This window comes from Anser brachyrhynchus, assembly GCF_964034855.1.
Source record: "Anser brachyrhynchus genome assembly, chromosome: 20".
NCBI lineage: Eukaryota > Metazoa > Chordata > Aves > Anseriformes > Anatidae > Anser > Anser brachyrhynchus.
Genome location: NC_137713.1, coordinates 460,564 through 475,633, shown reverse-complemented (window position 1 = coordinate 475,633; position 15,070 = coordinate 460,564). Strand labels below are relative to the sequence as shown.

The 15,070-nt window shown below is 42.4% G+C and overlaps 1 protein-coding gene across 10 annotated transcripts in view; it reads left to right on the top strand.

The window, feature by feature from the left end:
• Positions 1 to 15,070, top strand: part of PITPNM3 (PITPNM family member 3) — a 91,200-nt gene that overhangs the window by 1,092 nt on the left and 75,038 nt on the right. For 7 of the 10 annotated variants that reach the window (XR_013941181.1, XM_080562958.1, XM_080562956.1 and 4 more), the window contains one exon: positions 13,351 to 13,446. The exons of 1 other annotated variant lie outside the window; for it this stretch is intronic. Coding sequence is in view for 8 of the 9 variants with exons in the window: in XM_080562956.1 (XP_080419082.1) it covers positions 13,351 to 13,446 (96 nt within the window). In the remaining variant the exon portion in view is untranslated. Of the gene's footprint in view, positions 1 to 107; positions 9,223 to 13,350; positions 13,447 to 15,070 lie in introns of those variants that run through there. 2 more of the 10 variants (XM_080562959.1, XM_080562955.1) reach the window with 2 other exon arrangements.

The window sequence follows — 15,070 nt, the reverse complement described above, 5'->3', positions numbered from 1 at the left end:
CGGGAGAGGCTGTCCTGAGGGGAGGGGGCGGTGAGTGGGGGGGTCCGGCCGCACTCCCCGCGCACTGGCCGGCCTCGGGGGCAGACCCCGCTCCGCGCCTGCCGCAGGCCGAGCCGCTCCGAGCCGGGCGCCCCGTCGTGGCCCTGTGCGGGGTGCCGCGGCCTGCCCAGCCCCGTGCCGCGCGGACCCTGCCGCCGACCCACGGGAACGGTAGCTGCAGGCTCCCGTAAAGGAGACCCAGGTGCGTTCGCCCGAGCAGGGTCCGCTGTGCCTTCGGCGTTCCTGCGGGCCCTGTGCCGATGATCGCGGGAGTCCCGCGTGGGGCGGCTGCCCAGGCCGCCGGCGTCCTGCTTCCTGCCGGCTCTCCTCCCCGGCGCTGGGCTGGGGCTGTGGAAGGGCTCCCAGGTCCGGAGGCTGCACCGTGGCTGCAGCCTGGCTGAACCGACGCTCGCTGCTGCCTGATGTGGGAGAAGCAGAAAGGGAAGCGGCAGCTGCAGGCTCCTCTGAAGACAATAAAGATGTGCTTGTTTGGGTAGTACCCTTTCAAAGGAAAATGCAGATCTAGTCTCCCTTGTGCTTACTGGCTCACGTTTTTTTGCTTTTGCTTCCCTCGGAGCCTGAGCAATTTGGAGGTCAGTTTGCTGGACTTCAGGCTGGAGAGCTTGAGAGTACTGTGCAGCAAAGCCATGTTAGAATCATAGAATCATTAAGGTTGGAAAAGACCTCCAAGATCATCTGGTCCAACCATCACCCCACTACCAATGTCACCCACTAAACTATGTCCCTAAGCACTATGTCCAACCTTTCCTTGAACACCCCCAGGGACGGTGACTCCACCACCTCCCTGGGTGACCTGTTCCAATGCCTAATCACTCTTTCTGAGAAGAAATGTCTCCTAGTTTCAAACCTGAACCTCCCCTGGCACAACTTGAGGCCATTCCCTCTTGTCCTGTCACTAATTACCTGTGGAAAGAGGCCGACCCCCAGCTCCCCACACCTGCCTTTCAGGTAGTTGTAGAGAGCAATGAGGTCTCCCCTCAGCCTCCTCTTCTCCAGACTGAACAATCCCAGTTCCCTCAGCTTTTCCTTATAGGACTTGTGATCCAAACCCTTCACCAGTTTTGTAGCCCTTCTCTGGACATGCTCCAGGGCTTCAATGTCTTTCCTGTAGTGAGAGGCCCAAAACTGGACACAGTACTCAAGGTGCAGCCTCACTAGAGCACAGTACAGGGGAACGATCACCTCCTTGGTCCCACTGGCTATGCTTCCTGATACAAGCCAGGATGCTGCTGGCCTTCTTGGCCACCTGGGCATGCTGCTGGCTCATGTTCAGGTGAGCGTCGATCAACACCCCCAGATCCTTTTCCTCTGCACAGCTTTCCAGCCACTATGCCCCAAGCCTGATGCCCCATGCTTGCTGGCAGCCACATCCCTGGTAACACGTGTTTGGTGCACATGAGTGACCTATGTCAGCTGGCAGAGCCCATGAGAAACCTTTTGCTGTTGCAGAAGTGGTTTTCTTCTGGGTTGCATGCTGAGCCCATTGCTTTTGGAGTGACAGCCTAACTGTGCAATGACTAAATGCCTGTTGGTCTGTGTGTGAAACTTGCCTGGTGTTTGGTGCCAGTCCTGTTATCTGTCAGTGTAGCTTTACAGTCGCATGGTAGCATTATATCTACAACCAAGTTATTTTTCCCAACAAGATTATTTTATTTTATTTTTTAATATTTCCCCAAGATAGGCATGGATTGCGGGCAGCAATCCAGAAAAAAATCTGAGAAAAATAGAGTTCAGGAATGTGAGAACATCAGTCACTTTAGAAAATGCAAGTAGGGTATAGAACTAAATGATTGGTTTTAGTCTTCGATAGATGAAGTATTAATCAAAAGTGTAAAAAGTCACATTGGTTTTTTGGGGCATTGGTTTGCTGTCCTTTTAACTTTGATAGGAAGATAAGGATGTGGTGTTTTCATTTTGTGATAGTTTGGTAGTTTTATGTTGTCGCTGCTTCTTGTCTTAAGGAAATGCAAGAATCATCCATTCACAAAGGAGCTCTTTCAGAATGTATCTGACTTAGGAGCAGAGCAAATGTGCAGCTTGTAGAAATGGAGCCTACTGAGTTACCTACATGAGCTAGAATATGCACAAATATGCAAATGTTGTGGCTGTCTTGCCTGTATGTTCCCTGCCTTGCAGCCGCAAGCATTTCTGTGGCCTTGTCGTAAATACAAAGACAGTACATAATTCTAGGAACTACAAAATCTGGTTGATCACTTTTGAATGGCACATGTGCTTATGATGGGCTTTTAGAGGCAGTCATCTTGACTTGTTTGAGTAGCCAGGTCTCACCTATTGGACATAAGGTCTTAAGCAAAATCCCTGCACAGAACTTGCTAGGGCACTTGCAGGATTGTAGGTTGCAGACCACATTGGGGCAACTGCAGCTTGCTACCTGGCATGTCCCTGTGGGTGGTGTGATATCTGTTCTTAATCTTTATTTCTTTTTGTAACAGACAGCAGTGACTCAAAAATGCCAGATCCTTCACAGAAAGCAAAAATGTCTGCACTAGGAAAGTACTTTCAGATGTGATGCAGGCAGTCCACCTACAGTCATTGCAGGAAAAGGTTAGAGAATATTCATATGTTCCCTGGTTTTGGGGAGTGAGTTTGGAGGAGGTGGTGAAGCTGCTAAGAAAAAGGGTAAAGTTAATTTCTGCTGTGGGAGAGCTGGCATCTGAAGCATCAAGAAACAGCTCTAAAAGATGTACCATATTTATAGGAAAGCTTGATCTAGGATTTGGAGCCTGAACCACCATGTTCAACCTCCTCTCTCTTCTTTCATCTCATCAGTAATGCCATAAGGTGCAAGACTGAAAATGCCACTGGTACCTTAAAATAGGGGCTGAAAGGCCTGCATGGATTAGCTTTTTGTTTTGTTTCCTGTGCTCAGTGAACAAATATATGCCTGTCCATACCATCTGTTGCAGAACTGTCAGTTGAAGGATGTACAGAGTAGGTAGCCAGGGGCTTGTCATTGCTAAAGTGCTATTAGTAGAAAGGCACTGAGTGAGGAAATAGGAGAGAGAAGTTGGTTATATTGGGTACTTAGCCCACAGTGGTGTCTGGACTGTTTCTCCAATTAGCCCTTTCACTTCTTAGCAAGGGAACTTGCATTTTGCATGGACTTTTTCTGCCTTTAACTGTATCTGTGGCTGAGTCAACTAGGCTCTTTGCTCTCCTTTTTATTTTTTGCATAGGGACAGGTGCAGCCACAATGAGAATAAATGGGTGCCCAGACCCTTTGCCCTTTCTAGCTTTCCTGGTGTCCATCTGACACTATCTTCAAGCTGCTGCTTCCTTTCTAATGATTTCATTCTGCTGTTAATGCTTCCCTTCAGCCCTCAATTCTTCCCTGTTTGTCAGCCCTTTCCATGCCTGTTAGAAACCTAGTCTTAGTACCCTGCCTCTGTCAGTCCAGGTCTGCTATCAGAGGAATTATGTTAACATCTCTTCTCTGGGCTTCAGTTTCTCTGATAAACATAATGACTTTACTTCCTCTAGACCCCTGCTTACTTAATTCCTCTTTCAAGATGACCATTTTTTTAAATTCTTTTTTTCGCCACCTATATATTCCTGCCCCCTTGCCTTTCTGGTGCCTACTGTGCACTGTATTGGTTTATTCTAAGTTAGAGGTAATGCCAGTCACTGGAATGGAACAAGTAGATGCCTTTTTTTTCTCCTGATTTGATATGCATTTTAAATATTTTTTTTTTCATAACAATGTTGAAGCAACGCTTTTGGTAGGGGTAGGAGAGCATGTGGAATTATTGAATTACAGTGGTGGACTGTTCTATCTTTAAGGTGCTTGGGACTAGAGGGATGAATAAGTTTTGAACACCAGGCCTTTTAAAATGATACGTGGAAGTGGTTAAATTTAAGTTAGGAATCAGCAGCATTAGTCATTCAATTTTCAGAAGAAGACCTTTGTTTCTTAAAGTACTTTTCAGAGCCTTTCTTTGGCCTTACTTCACTTCTTGTCTGTTCTTCTGCTTCCATTTTCCTAGTTCTGAGAACATTGGCTACAGATCAGTAAGGCCACTTCAATTCCTCTTTTTTTTTTCTCTTTTATAAACATCCTTGAATTGCATGGAATGATGTGCATTCATGCACTGCTTAATTGTCATATCACTGCCAGTTTGTCACTTTAAACAAACAAACAAAAAACACAACACCTTTGGAAATAATTTGTTTATGGCTCCTGACCAGGAGAAACTAGAAACAATTGTGCTCTTTTATGTAGTTTTCAACTACTGATGATTTTGACAGGATAATTTGCTCATTCACCTATGAGAAAATGATCTCTGCTGGTTTGTTAGAGGAAATGGAATTGGCTTTTCCCCACAACTTTTCTGCTCCTTAGGTCTGTTGTTGAGCATATGAGTGTAGTGGGTTTATGTGGCAAGGTTTTGGTAGCTGGAGGCTGCAGGGGTGGCTTCTGTGAGAAGAATCCAGAAGCTGCCCCATGTTAGATAAGGGCCCTGCTGCTGGACAGAGCCAAGCCAATAAGCGATGTTGTTTGCACCTCTGTGAGAGCATATTTAAGAAAGGAAAAAAACCAACAACAACAAAAACCCTGCTGCTCAACAGCAGCTGGGGGAGAGGAGTGAGAAACAGCCTCGCAGACACCAAGGTCTGGTGAATAAGGAGGGGCAGGAGGTGCTCCAGGCGCTGGAGCAGCAGTTCCCCTGCGGCCTGTGGAGAGGCCCCTGGTGGAGCAGGCTGTCCCCCCGCAGCCCGTGGTGTACCACAGCGGAGCAGGTTTCCATGCTGCAGCCAGTGGAGGAGCCTATGGTGGAGAAGGTGGATGTGCCCTGAAGGAGGCTCTGGCTCATGGAAAGCCCCTGCCAGAGCAGGCCTCTGGCCAGAGCTGTAGCCTGTGGAGAGGGGACCACCCAGGAGCAGGGCATTTGGGGGGAGCTGCCACTTGTGGGGGACCCCTGTTGGAGCAGTGTGTTCCTGACGAATGGACCCTGTGGTACGGAGCCATATTTGGATCAGTTCTTGAAGAGCTGCTGCCTGTGGGAAGCCCACGCAGGATCAGTTCGGGAAGGACGGCAACCCGTGGGAGAGACCACACGTTGGAGCAGGGGAAGAGTGTGACCGAGAAGGAGCAGTGGAGATGAAGTGCTATAGACTGACCGCAACCCCCATTCCCCCGTTCTCAGACCTTGAGCCCTTTGCATCATATTTTCTCTCCATTTCCCTTTGAGGAGGGGGAGTGAGAGAGCGGTTGTGGTGGAGGTCGGCTGCCCACCCGAGTAAAATCACCACAACGAGAGACAGTATTATTACAGTGTTTTTATTTTGGTTTGGATGGATTGCACTAGAAGCTGTTGATACATGACTGGGAGCTGCTAAACACTAGGGATAAAATTTGGCAATATTTTAATGGATGTTGAAATTTCTGGATATTTCTTGTAACTTGTGCTTGTGCATAGTCCTCCTTCGGATCCGGCAGGGCTCGGTTCATTCATTCTGTATTCTGTGGGTAGTGACTAGACGTCTTTTGTATGGACCAGGGCTAACCTGTAAGTATGGTGAGTCAGAAACCCAAATCTAGCATATGCACAATGTGGAAAATTGTTTTCTGTGGGTCCAATAGGAGTTGTTCTCTTGTAAATATGTGACTGTGTCATTAGTAGAAAAATTAATATGTGAAATGGTCTAGATTAGGGAAATCAAGATAGTGCTTTTCCAAGTTGCTGTTTACCCATGCATCACGTCACTTCTTCTCACATCACCAGATCATAGATGCAATAAAGTACCAATGGAATTCCAGCACACTTTTTCTTCTTGAAGAGAAAAAGCAAGACTTTGTAATCTTTCTTATACTAAAAAAAAAAATAAAAATATTTTGTTACAAAGGACATAAAGGAAAAATAAGACTTGATTAGCACCCATCTTCTTCAACATACGTGTGGCAAAATAAAGAGAAATTGACCTTGGTATTTAAACAATACACAGGCCAGAAAATCTTACTGCAAATATTCATTACTTTTTAGATACAGATGTAATTAACAGTTTATTCAAGTGTGAGTGCTTAAATCTATATATAAGGTGTCCATTGTGCACGTTTCACATACAGCATATAAACCGAATTCCAATGGAAAGCAATCTCCAGGTTGTCATCACAGTAGAAAATCTGTTTTTAAAGCTCACTTCCTTCCTATGACTTGGCGAGTTTACAGAGACATGCATCCTTGTCAGGCTGAGAACTGATGCTTAATGTGTTTGAGGAAGGCTCCATCTGATGGAAGGTAGCTGAGGTGAAACAGGCAAGTGGCCAGAAACTGGCATGTTGTCATGTTTGCTCCCTGCTGGGCAAGGCTCAGAGAATAGCATCCCTCTTCTATACCTATGCTGGAATGACACAAGGAGATGATGTTAAGGTAGGCCTGGAATTCCAGCCTAATGATACTGATTTTCTACTGTTTGATTTAATCCTTGTCGTTTTACATTAATGCTAGTATTCTGGTGGGGAAGAGTGGGTGTTTAAATTGAAAACAGTCAACAGTCTGACCCAAAGGTCACTGAAGCATTAGTCTTAGAATGTGACATCTGAAAGGCACATGAATACCATTTCTGAAATATCTCAAACATGCTAACAGTAAAAGAGTTTATCTAGGTTATATTTGGTGGAAAAAAAGCTAAATGTTCAAACTGATTTTCTTTCCTTACATTACTGAAAAGCGTGTTTTGGTTTTAGGTCTCTTTAATGTACAGTGGGAATGGCCTCCAATTGTGCCAGGGGAGGTTTAGATTGGAAATTAGGAGACATTTCTTCTCAGAAAGAGCAGTCAGGCATTGGAATGGGTTCCCCAGGGAAGTGGTGGAGTCACTGTCCCTGGGGGTGTTCAAGGAAACGCTGGACCTGGTGCTTAGGGACATGGCTTAGTGGGTGACATTGGTAGTGGGGTGATGGTTGGACCAGATGATCTTGAAGGTCTTTTTAACTTAATGATTCTATGATTTCATGTGCTAGTTTATTAGATTTTCAGATTTTTTCCTCATCTTAATTTTGTTAAGAAGTTTACCTTTTTCTATTACCTGAAACCTTTGTGCATGTGTGTTGTTGTTTCTTCTCCAATAAATACATAAATTTGTTGAGACCTTAGCAGAAGTCATGCCTGATGGATGATTTTTAGATCCTGCTGTATTGAGTAACTGATTATTCGAAACATCTGGTCACATATAGTGGAATTCTGGAATTCTGTCTGCCTAATTACATTCGCGTAATCAGATAAACATCTATTAGCAAAGAATACTAAATAAAAGTCAGCATTCAGAGAGGTGGAAATTTCCAGCCAGATCCAGAAGCCAGGCAACATATTCCTACTCCCGTGTTAAATAATACCTCCAATGTAAATCAGGCAGAGCAACGTTTTCACAAGGCAAAGGGATCTGAGTTTAAGTGGATGTTTGAGTTTTGCTCTAGTGAATTAACTACCTTTAACGTAAAACAGTGGCCAATTAAGTACTGAAAGATTAAAGCAGTGGTCAGTTTGATATTCTCTGTTTCAGGGTTGTTGTGAACATTCTACATTGCTGGTAAGGTGGGAGTTGAGCAGTTCTACAGAGTTCTGAATGAGCTGCTATATGTTTTAGGTGTTACATACATATTCAATACGGTTCAAACCCCTTGCCTTCTTTTTCCCCCGTGTACTGCAACCAAACCAAAAAATTCTGTCAACTGTATCCTCAGTTGTTTGATGTGATAATGGAAATCAAACACAAAATTAGAATGGATGTTGACAATAAACTACCAAAAATCTGTAAAGTACTTGTCACTGCTTTTCTGAATCACAATGTATAATGCAAAAATGAAATTGAATTTCAGTAATCTAGAGACAACTGTGAGTACCATTTGATCTGTAGTAGTGCATAGTCATATCTATTCATTGGGAGGAAGAAGGGAAGGAGTCCCAATAAAAAGCATTTTCACCTAAGATGCAATAAAGGAGGTCTCAGGTTGTGGCCTTTCAGTGAAGTTATTACTAAACTAAGAAGCATGAGAAGAAAATGTTAAACATCTTTAGCCAAAAGGATGGAGGTACCTTACTAACAATGGGAAAGTCAGAAAGTCAGAAAGTTTATTGCTATATGTTTCTTCCTCTGATCTCCACACCTTACCCTGTAACAGTCAGGCTAACATCTGCAAGTCCAAGTTCACGTAAAGAAGGGTATTTTCTGTGCTAAATTCTTCAGATGTGACCTTCATCAAAACTTCTATACTGTCTTAACTATTTTAGAGGAAATGTGTATCAACATGAAACCCAATGAATTAAAAACAATCAAACAAAACCACAACCAAAGCAACAAAAAAAATCAGCATAGAAATTGTGAAATAGAAACCAGAAAAATCAGGTATAGGATGGGGAAAGTACTGTGAAGTCCTGCAAGGAAAATAATACGATTAGTGAAAGTACTTTTCCAAGTTCTGTCCCAGTCAAAATGGGGTTTAAAAGGAAGAAGAAGTGTAAAGAGTTTAGAAAATATTTGAGACATCAGCATTCGATGTTTCAATGATTCTAAGCATTGCTAACATTCACATCTGAGTGCAGTTGTACTATGCAGAGAGAGAGAGATGACAGTACACCATACAGATTGCATCAAATTTGGTAGAGATGGTATTAAATAAAATAAGGTAAAAATAGCTAGTGAACCACTAAATTTGCATCCAAAGACACTTTGCAGGAAGGAGTCATCTTTTCATGCTTTCTAGCTGTCTTAACTTTCTCCTTTGCCTCAGATTGCCTGCTGTTGTCCATTGCAGATTGCTGAGGTTGGTCTAAGCTCAGCGTAAATCTGTGTTGACTGGGCTACTCTGCACCAGTACCGTGAGAACATGTCTGTCCAGTGCATCTTTATTTTATTTTAGTTTGTTCAGGGATATCCCGTGATACTGTGACTAGAAATTACTGGGTGAATAGTGAGTTCCTTATCCTGTTGAAGGTTATGTTGGTTCTAGAGACATGGTTTTTGGGTGAGCCAGAGATGTGGGAGGAATTTTTAATATGTTTAATCATTTCATCTTTTTTGGGTCCTGTGAGGACTCTTCTGGCATACCTTCTACACTGCCTGCTGCAAGGAGTTGGCAGTTTATGTAAAAAGTTAATAAGGAAGAAGCGTGAAGAAGCTGTTTCCACTCCACCCCCAAATAAGGTATTAGTTCTGTTCCAGTACTTTTTTTCTGTATAGATGTTATATTTAGAAATTTTAAATCAATTAAACAACAACAATAAAAAAACTTCCTTGAAAGGAAATGTTTCAATGTGGAAGAAAAAAAAAAGAGTTCTCTGAGCTAGGGTTGGAAATCTTTTCTAAAATTCCAGAAGTTCTTGCGGAGTGGAGACTGCACACTTCAATTATTTAGTTTTTGCTGACTGAGTGAATATAATCTTATAGCCCTAATTCTGGCAGTACATTAACAGTTGCCTTTTTTTTAGACACATTAATGGTTCTACTGATTTCAGTTGGATTAAATATGTGCATAAAATTAAGTATTCAGATGAGAGCTGGCAAGATTATAGTCAGTATTGGCACATATACCTGGCCTAGAGTCACAAGTCTGTTAAAACTGTAATTTAACCACACAGTTTTATAACGAGATGGTTGCAGCTGTGAGGGTAGCTAGAGGAGATGAGAAGCTTCCAATTTGTTAGTGTCGTAGTTGGCTCAAACACGAGGGTTCTCTTTAAAATGCAAGGAAACGGCCTCAAGCTGTGCCAGGAAAGGCTTAGGTTAGATATTTGTAGGTATTAGATATTTCAGACATTGTGCTTAGGGATGTGGTTTAGTGGTGGACATAGTAGTGTTAGGCAATGATTGGACTTGATTTTGTTGTTGTTGTTGTTTTTCTTGCTGGCATTTCTATTCCTTGTACCTTCTCCCATCAATGCAGATCCAGTCTGTAAATTGATCAGTGGTCGGTGCAATCTTCAGAGTGGTGCATTAGTTTACAATTAAAGTGTATTAGCCTGTCCGTAATCATGCACATGTCCTGCTCTGCAACAGAAAAAGTAAAAGTTGAATTCTCTTTCCACCAAGTTAGAACCATACAGGAGTGTAACCAGAGAATTCAGCTTCTCTGCACGGTACTGCCAGATAGTTCTGCTTTGGTCTTCTTACCAGCTCTTATTGTGACTATGCGCTCAGGGCAAACACAGTCAGCTGCCTGTGTAACAGGTGAGTGTAGCGACCTGTGGTACCGTCCAAAAGAAAGCAGTTTAGATAGGAAGCTTTGCTTCTGCTTCTTCGAGAGAAAAGGTCCCAGTGCATTTCTGTGGACTGTCTGCTGCGTGAAAATATTCCCCTTGTGTCCTACTGTCAGTCTGGTGTGTTGTCTAAACAGCCTCTGGAAACTACTACATGTGCCTCTAGTTCAGCTACTGTGAATGAATTGCAAATTACTGATGTAGTGGGTTTCTGTTAAAGGCATTGCATTTATGGATAGTTTCCCCATCCTCGGAAACTCTGGTACTGAACAGCTAAAATGAAATGTTAGCTGCTGCCCTGCTTGTAAAAATTGCTGAAGTCTGGCTGCTAAGAACCAGTCAGCAAATCTGGTATTTGAAGAGAAAGTTAATTGACTTAGAAGGAACAAATATCATCACCAAGGAGGTAGCCTGTATTTTGGAGTAAGTCTGCTCTTTTTCTTCTCTGAAATTAAATAATAAAATATGCAGCAGTTGACACTGCAAATGAAATCAATGAGTCCAGGCAATGCCAGTGTTTAATGCAATCAGGGAATGTTAATAGAGTCCTACGGGGGTGGCTAATGCTAAGCTGTTGGCACAGAATGAAGCAGACTGAATAAGACTAATGCACTAGGGCAATGCAATTGCAGTCCAGCCAGCAAATAAATACGAGTGTGAAGAACTGCAGCTAGCTTGCACAGACTTCTGCTGTTGACTGTGGCTGTGTTTAAGTTGCTTCTAAATCTAGAAGCATTCCTAGTGCAATATTATAAAACTGGTGCTGCCAAGGGTTTTTTTGGTAGCCAGAATTTTCCCCTGTGGATTTGTGATATTTTTCTCTGCCTTCCATTCACGTTCTGGGTCAAAACTCCAAGGTTGCTGGAGGCACAAGCCTTCTTTGTGGGGCCAGCGCTGTTATTGATTATGAGTCAGGCTAGTCGTAGTTCTTCTCCAGGAAGCTGCTGTTTAATTGGACTGCAATTATTTTTTAAAAAAATATTGCTACTACAAAGAGTAAGAAAATAGCATTCAGAGTGTTTTATCTTCCTGTGTCAAGCATATGGTGAAGAGCAACCTGGTCTAGTGGAAGATGACCCTGTGCATGACATGCAGGTTGGAATTAGATGATCTTTAAGGTCCCTTCCAACTCAAACCATTCTATGATTGTATGTTTTTAGAAACTTCTGAGCATGGCTCATTAAAAGGAAGGCTTTTTTTTGCCTCTTCTGGCATGTGCATAATACTTGACATCCTGTGACATTAGAAGGTGAGGATTATCTACTGGGACCAACTTGTCCTTTTGGCTCTTCCAAGAAGGTTATGAGGCTTTTAACTTGTGTCTTGGCTTTCTTGACTTGCACAACAGAGACTGTCTGTTAGTGGGGCTTTGCTGTGTTTTCTGTCTTTTGTATCATTAACACAAAGGCCAGCTTGACTCAAGTCAGTTTTAGGAATGGCACATCTAAGGAGCTAGCCTTGTCCAAGTGTGTTTCTGCCATACCATTCTGTGCTTGCTGCCAGGGTACAGAAGGTTTTTCAGCCCAGTAGGTCTGCTTCAGGGATTGCCGGCTTGTTTTCTGATAATGGATGGCAAGCTCACTATTGCTTAGCTGCGTGTAGTCTGCTCCTCCAGCTCCTACTGCCTATTGCTTCTTCTGCTCATAGTAACTGGGCTTTCTCAGCTCTTTCCTTTCTTTTGCTGGGGTTGTGGAATCACAGCTGCTGAGACAGGGAATTCCATGATGGCGAGCAGCCTGCAGGTGACACAGTGTCTTCATGAACATAAAGAAAACTGCTTTGTTATCTCTAGCTCAAATGTGTAACGTTGATGACAGGTGGGGTCATAAGGGCTCCTTATTCCTCTGGTCTCAGATGATTATAAGGTGGAGCAGGGTGCTGCAGAGCTGCCCGTAAATGAGTTATTGACAACATGCAGAAACTTGGCCTGCTCAGAAATGCCATCTGTGCAGCTGCATCAGTTGGACTCACTGGCATTCTCTTCTATGTGTTTCCTCTTATCAGAATGTGCTATGTGTCACCATAAGGACCATTTTTATCTTTTGAGTGTCTACACCACAACTTCATTTATGCACACGCACATATACAGAAAAAAACAATGTCGTGTTAATAAAAAATAACTAGAAGTGCCTGTGTCATTAGTAGCATTATATTGTTACAGAGCTTTGAGGTAAACTTTCATGAGACTATTCAGTCAAGATCCAGCTGTCAGTCTTTGTAGAGAGTCAAATAGAAAAATTCCCAAATGTTTTGGATGAGAGGAGACAGAATACGAAGATTGTTTTAGATAAATATATAAATAAAACCAGCTCATTTGCATATACCAGATTTTACAAAATTTTCATAGTAAATTTTTCATCAGTAACTGAATCTTTGGTGATACCTTTTTGAACCCTGGTTCGCCACTGGTTTGGGAAGCCTTTATTGTTAATATAAGGCAATAAACTCTGTTTTTCTAGTTAAAAATTAGTTTGAGTTATGTGTAACCCACTGGAAACAACATAAGTATGTCTGTTATTGTACCTGTTCCGATGTGGTTTTGCCTTCCTTTCTTTTAATAGCAAGCTTTGAATGAAAACACTAGTCTCTAGCAAAACAAAGCTGCCTGATGAAAAAAGCTCTGAGTAAGAATTCAGTACTTTGTTTGTAAATCTGTGAACCAAATAGGGTGGCACTTCCTTCAGAAGTAAAGTAGAATTGAAATAGGAACTACTGCCATCTCCTAGGGAAATGCTACTTCATATCTCAGAAATAACGTATAGTTTGAGTGTTGGAATTGAGCAGCCTGGTGAATTCAACAGGGTAGAATTCAGCTTTTCAAGTCATTCCATTAGCTGAAAGTGATGCAGGCTCATCTTTAAGCAAGACATTGTTTTAATCATTTTTAGAAGCAAGTGTAATTTTCATGCTATCTTGAAAATTCTGGCTGTCTTTTTGAGATTAAAGTATGTGCCCTGACCAAGTGGATCCTCTTGAGCCATCTACACAAACTGTTAGTTAATGTATTTTTTTCTTTTAAGCCTGGAGCCCAGGTGAGCATTCCCTTTGGTTAATGTGAGTCTCTCTGTATTTCCAGCTGGTCTGCGCCGATTCAGTGGTGCTCAGTGGCACATGCAGAATGTCCTCAAAGACTCTGTGGAGAGCTCCGATGACGAATTCTTTGATGCGCGAGGTCAGTGCACGCTTTTGTCCTCCTCTCCTCATTCTTTCCACAGTTTTGCAGCAAGTGGTTGAGCTTCTTTAGGAATGGACTGACAACGTTGTCCTCAACTGACTGAGATATAGAAGAAAAAAATAATAATAGAATAAGATCTTCTTACAAGGATTTATGAGTGGGCCTAAATTTATGGGAGATTGGTGAAGTACTGGTGTGGATGAACGAGCTGCCATGAGCTGTGTCTGGCATCAGAAGAAGCATGTCTGCAGCAGTCCATAGCTTTGTGGGGTCTCTTGGGCCCAGCTTGTTTACAGGTCAGGTAATATATGATGTTACAGATAGGTGCTCTTTTTTATAGCTCCTGATGATGGCCATGAGTGTCTGTGTTACTGATGGCCAGCCTTTAAAATCCATGGCCTAGATTTTCCACTGGCAAAATGTTCACTGATGTGCCTGGGAGCTCTGCTTGTTCAAGAAGCAGCAATATTTGAATGTTTGTGGTTTTAATCAGGAGAATCCAAAATACAACACTCCCTGTGTATCTAATGAGACCCTGAACTTCGGCATCTTTTTTAAGGTGCCAACTTTCATTCTGAAGTGAGAGTAGAGTTTGTAGTTTGTGTGCATGCACAGTGGAAGATGGAGACTCTAGTTTTGCTTTTGTTTGTGTGACCCAAACCTAATGCTTTTCTGATCTATTTATTTCATTTGCTTATCTGAAGAGAGTAACCCATAGGAGAGAATTAATTCTGCTACTACTTTGAAATACAGCTATAGGATCTTATATCTCATAGTGTGAGCTATTGTGGTCATATTTATGTCCTCATATTACCTGGAAGTCAGGGGTAAAGGGTGATGGAATAAACTTGTAGAATGTCCTTTATCTTTTCTGGAAAGTTGGATTCATTAAGTACAGAGCAATCTATTTGGTCAAAGGGAGAGGGAATATCATATCCCTCCCCTTCCATATTTGTTGAGATTTCTCTTCTAGTTTAAAGTAAACCTAATCCAAACTGGAAAACTCAACTGTCCCATGGGGAATTTGGCTTGGGTTTGGGTATGCTTTTTATTTTTAGTTTGGTTGTTTCAGATAACAGCATGCTCAGCAGATGTTCTACTGATTTCTAAGTGCAATAAAATTTGATGCTTTGCAAAGGAAATGGATATATTACTTCTAATGGCTAAGACTGTCATTGAGTTTCTCCATCTGCTGGATTTTCTCTCTATAATAAATATCATTTCCCAGCATTCTGTTTTTCTTGAATGAGACCTTGTTCTGAGGAAATAAATTTTCTTTTATGCGACTGCTTTGGCTTCAGTGTCATTGCTGTTCGGGTGTCTGGAGATGCATGGTGGTATTGAAAATGGTAGTAAGTGCTTATAAGGCAGTATTTGGCATTAAATGTCTGCTGTCATGTAGTGAATTCTGTATTTCAGTATGTTTTTTGTTTCCTTTGTGGGTGGGATTGTTGCAGGAATGGTTGGCAACCAAACATGGCCACATCTTGTGTTTTCATGTTGGCACAAGCCTGAGTTGAAATTCAGCATGGAGGAAGAGCTGTTATGTCAGGGTTTTTTAGCTGCTTTAAAAATGCATGGGTAAGAGGAGAACAGTGAAAACTAAACAGCTTTTTCTGGG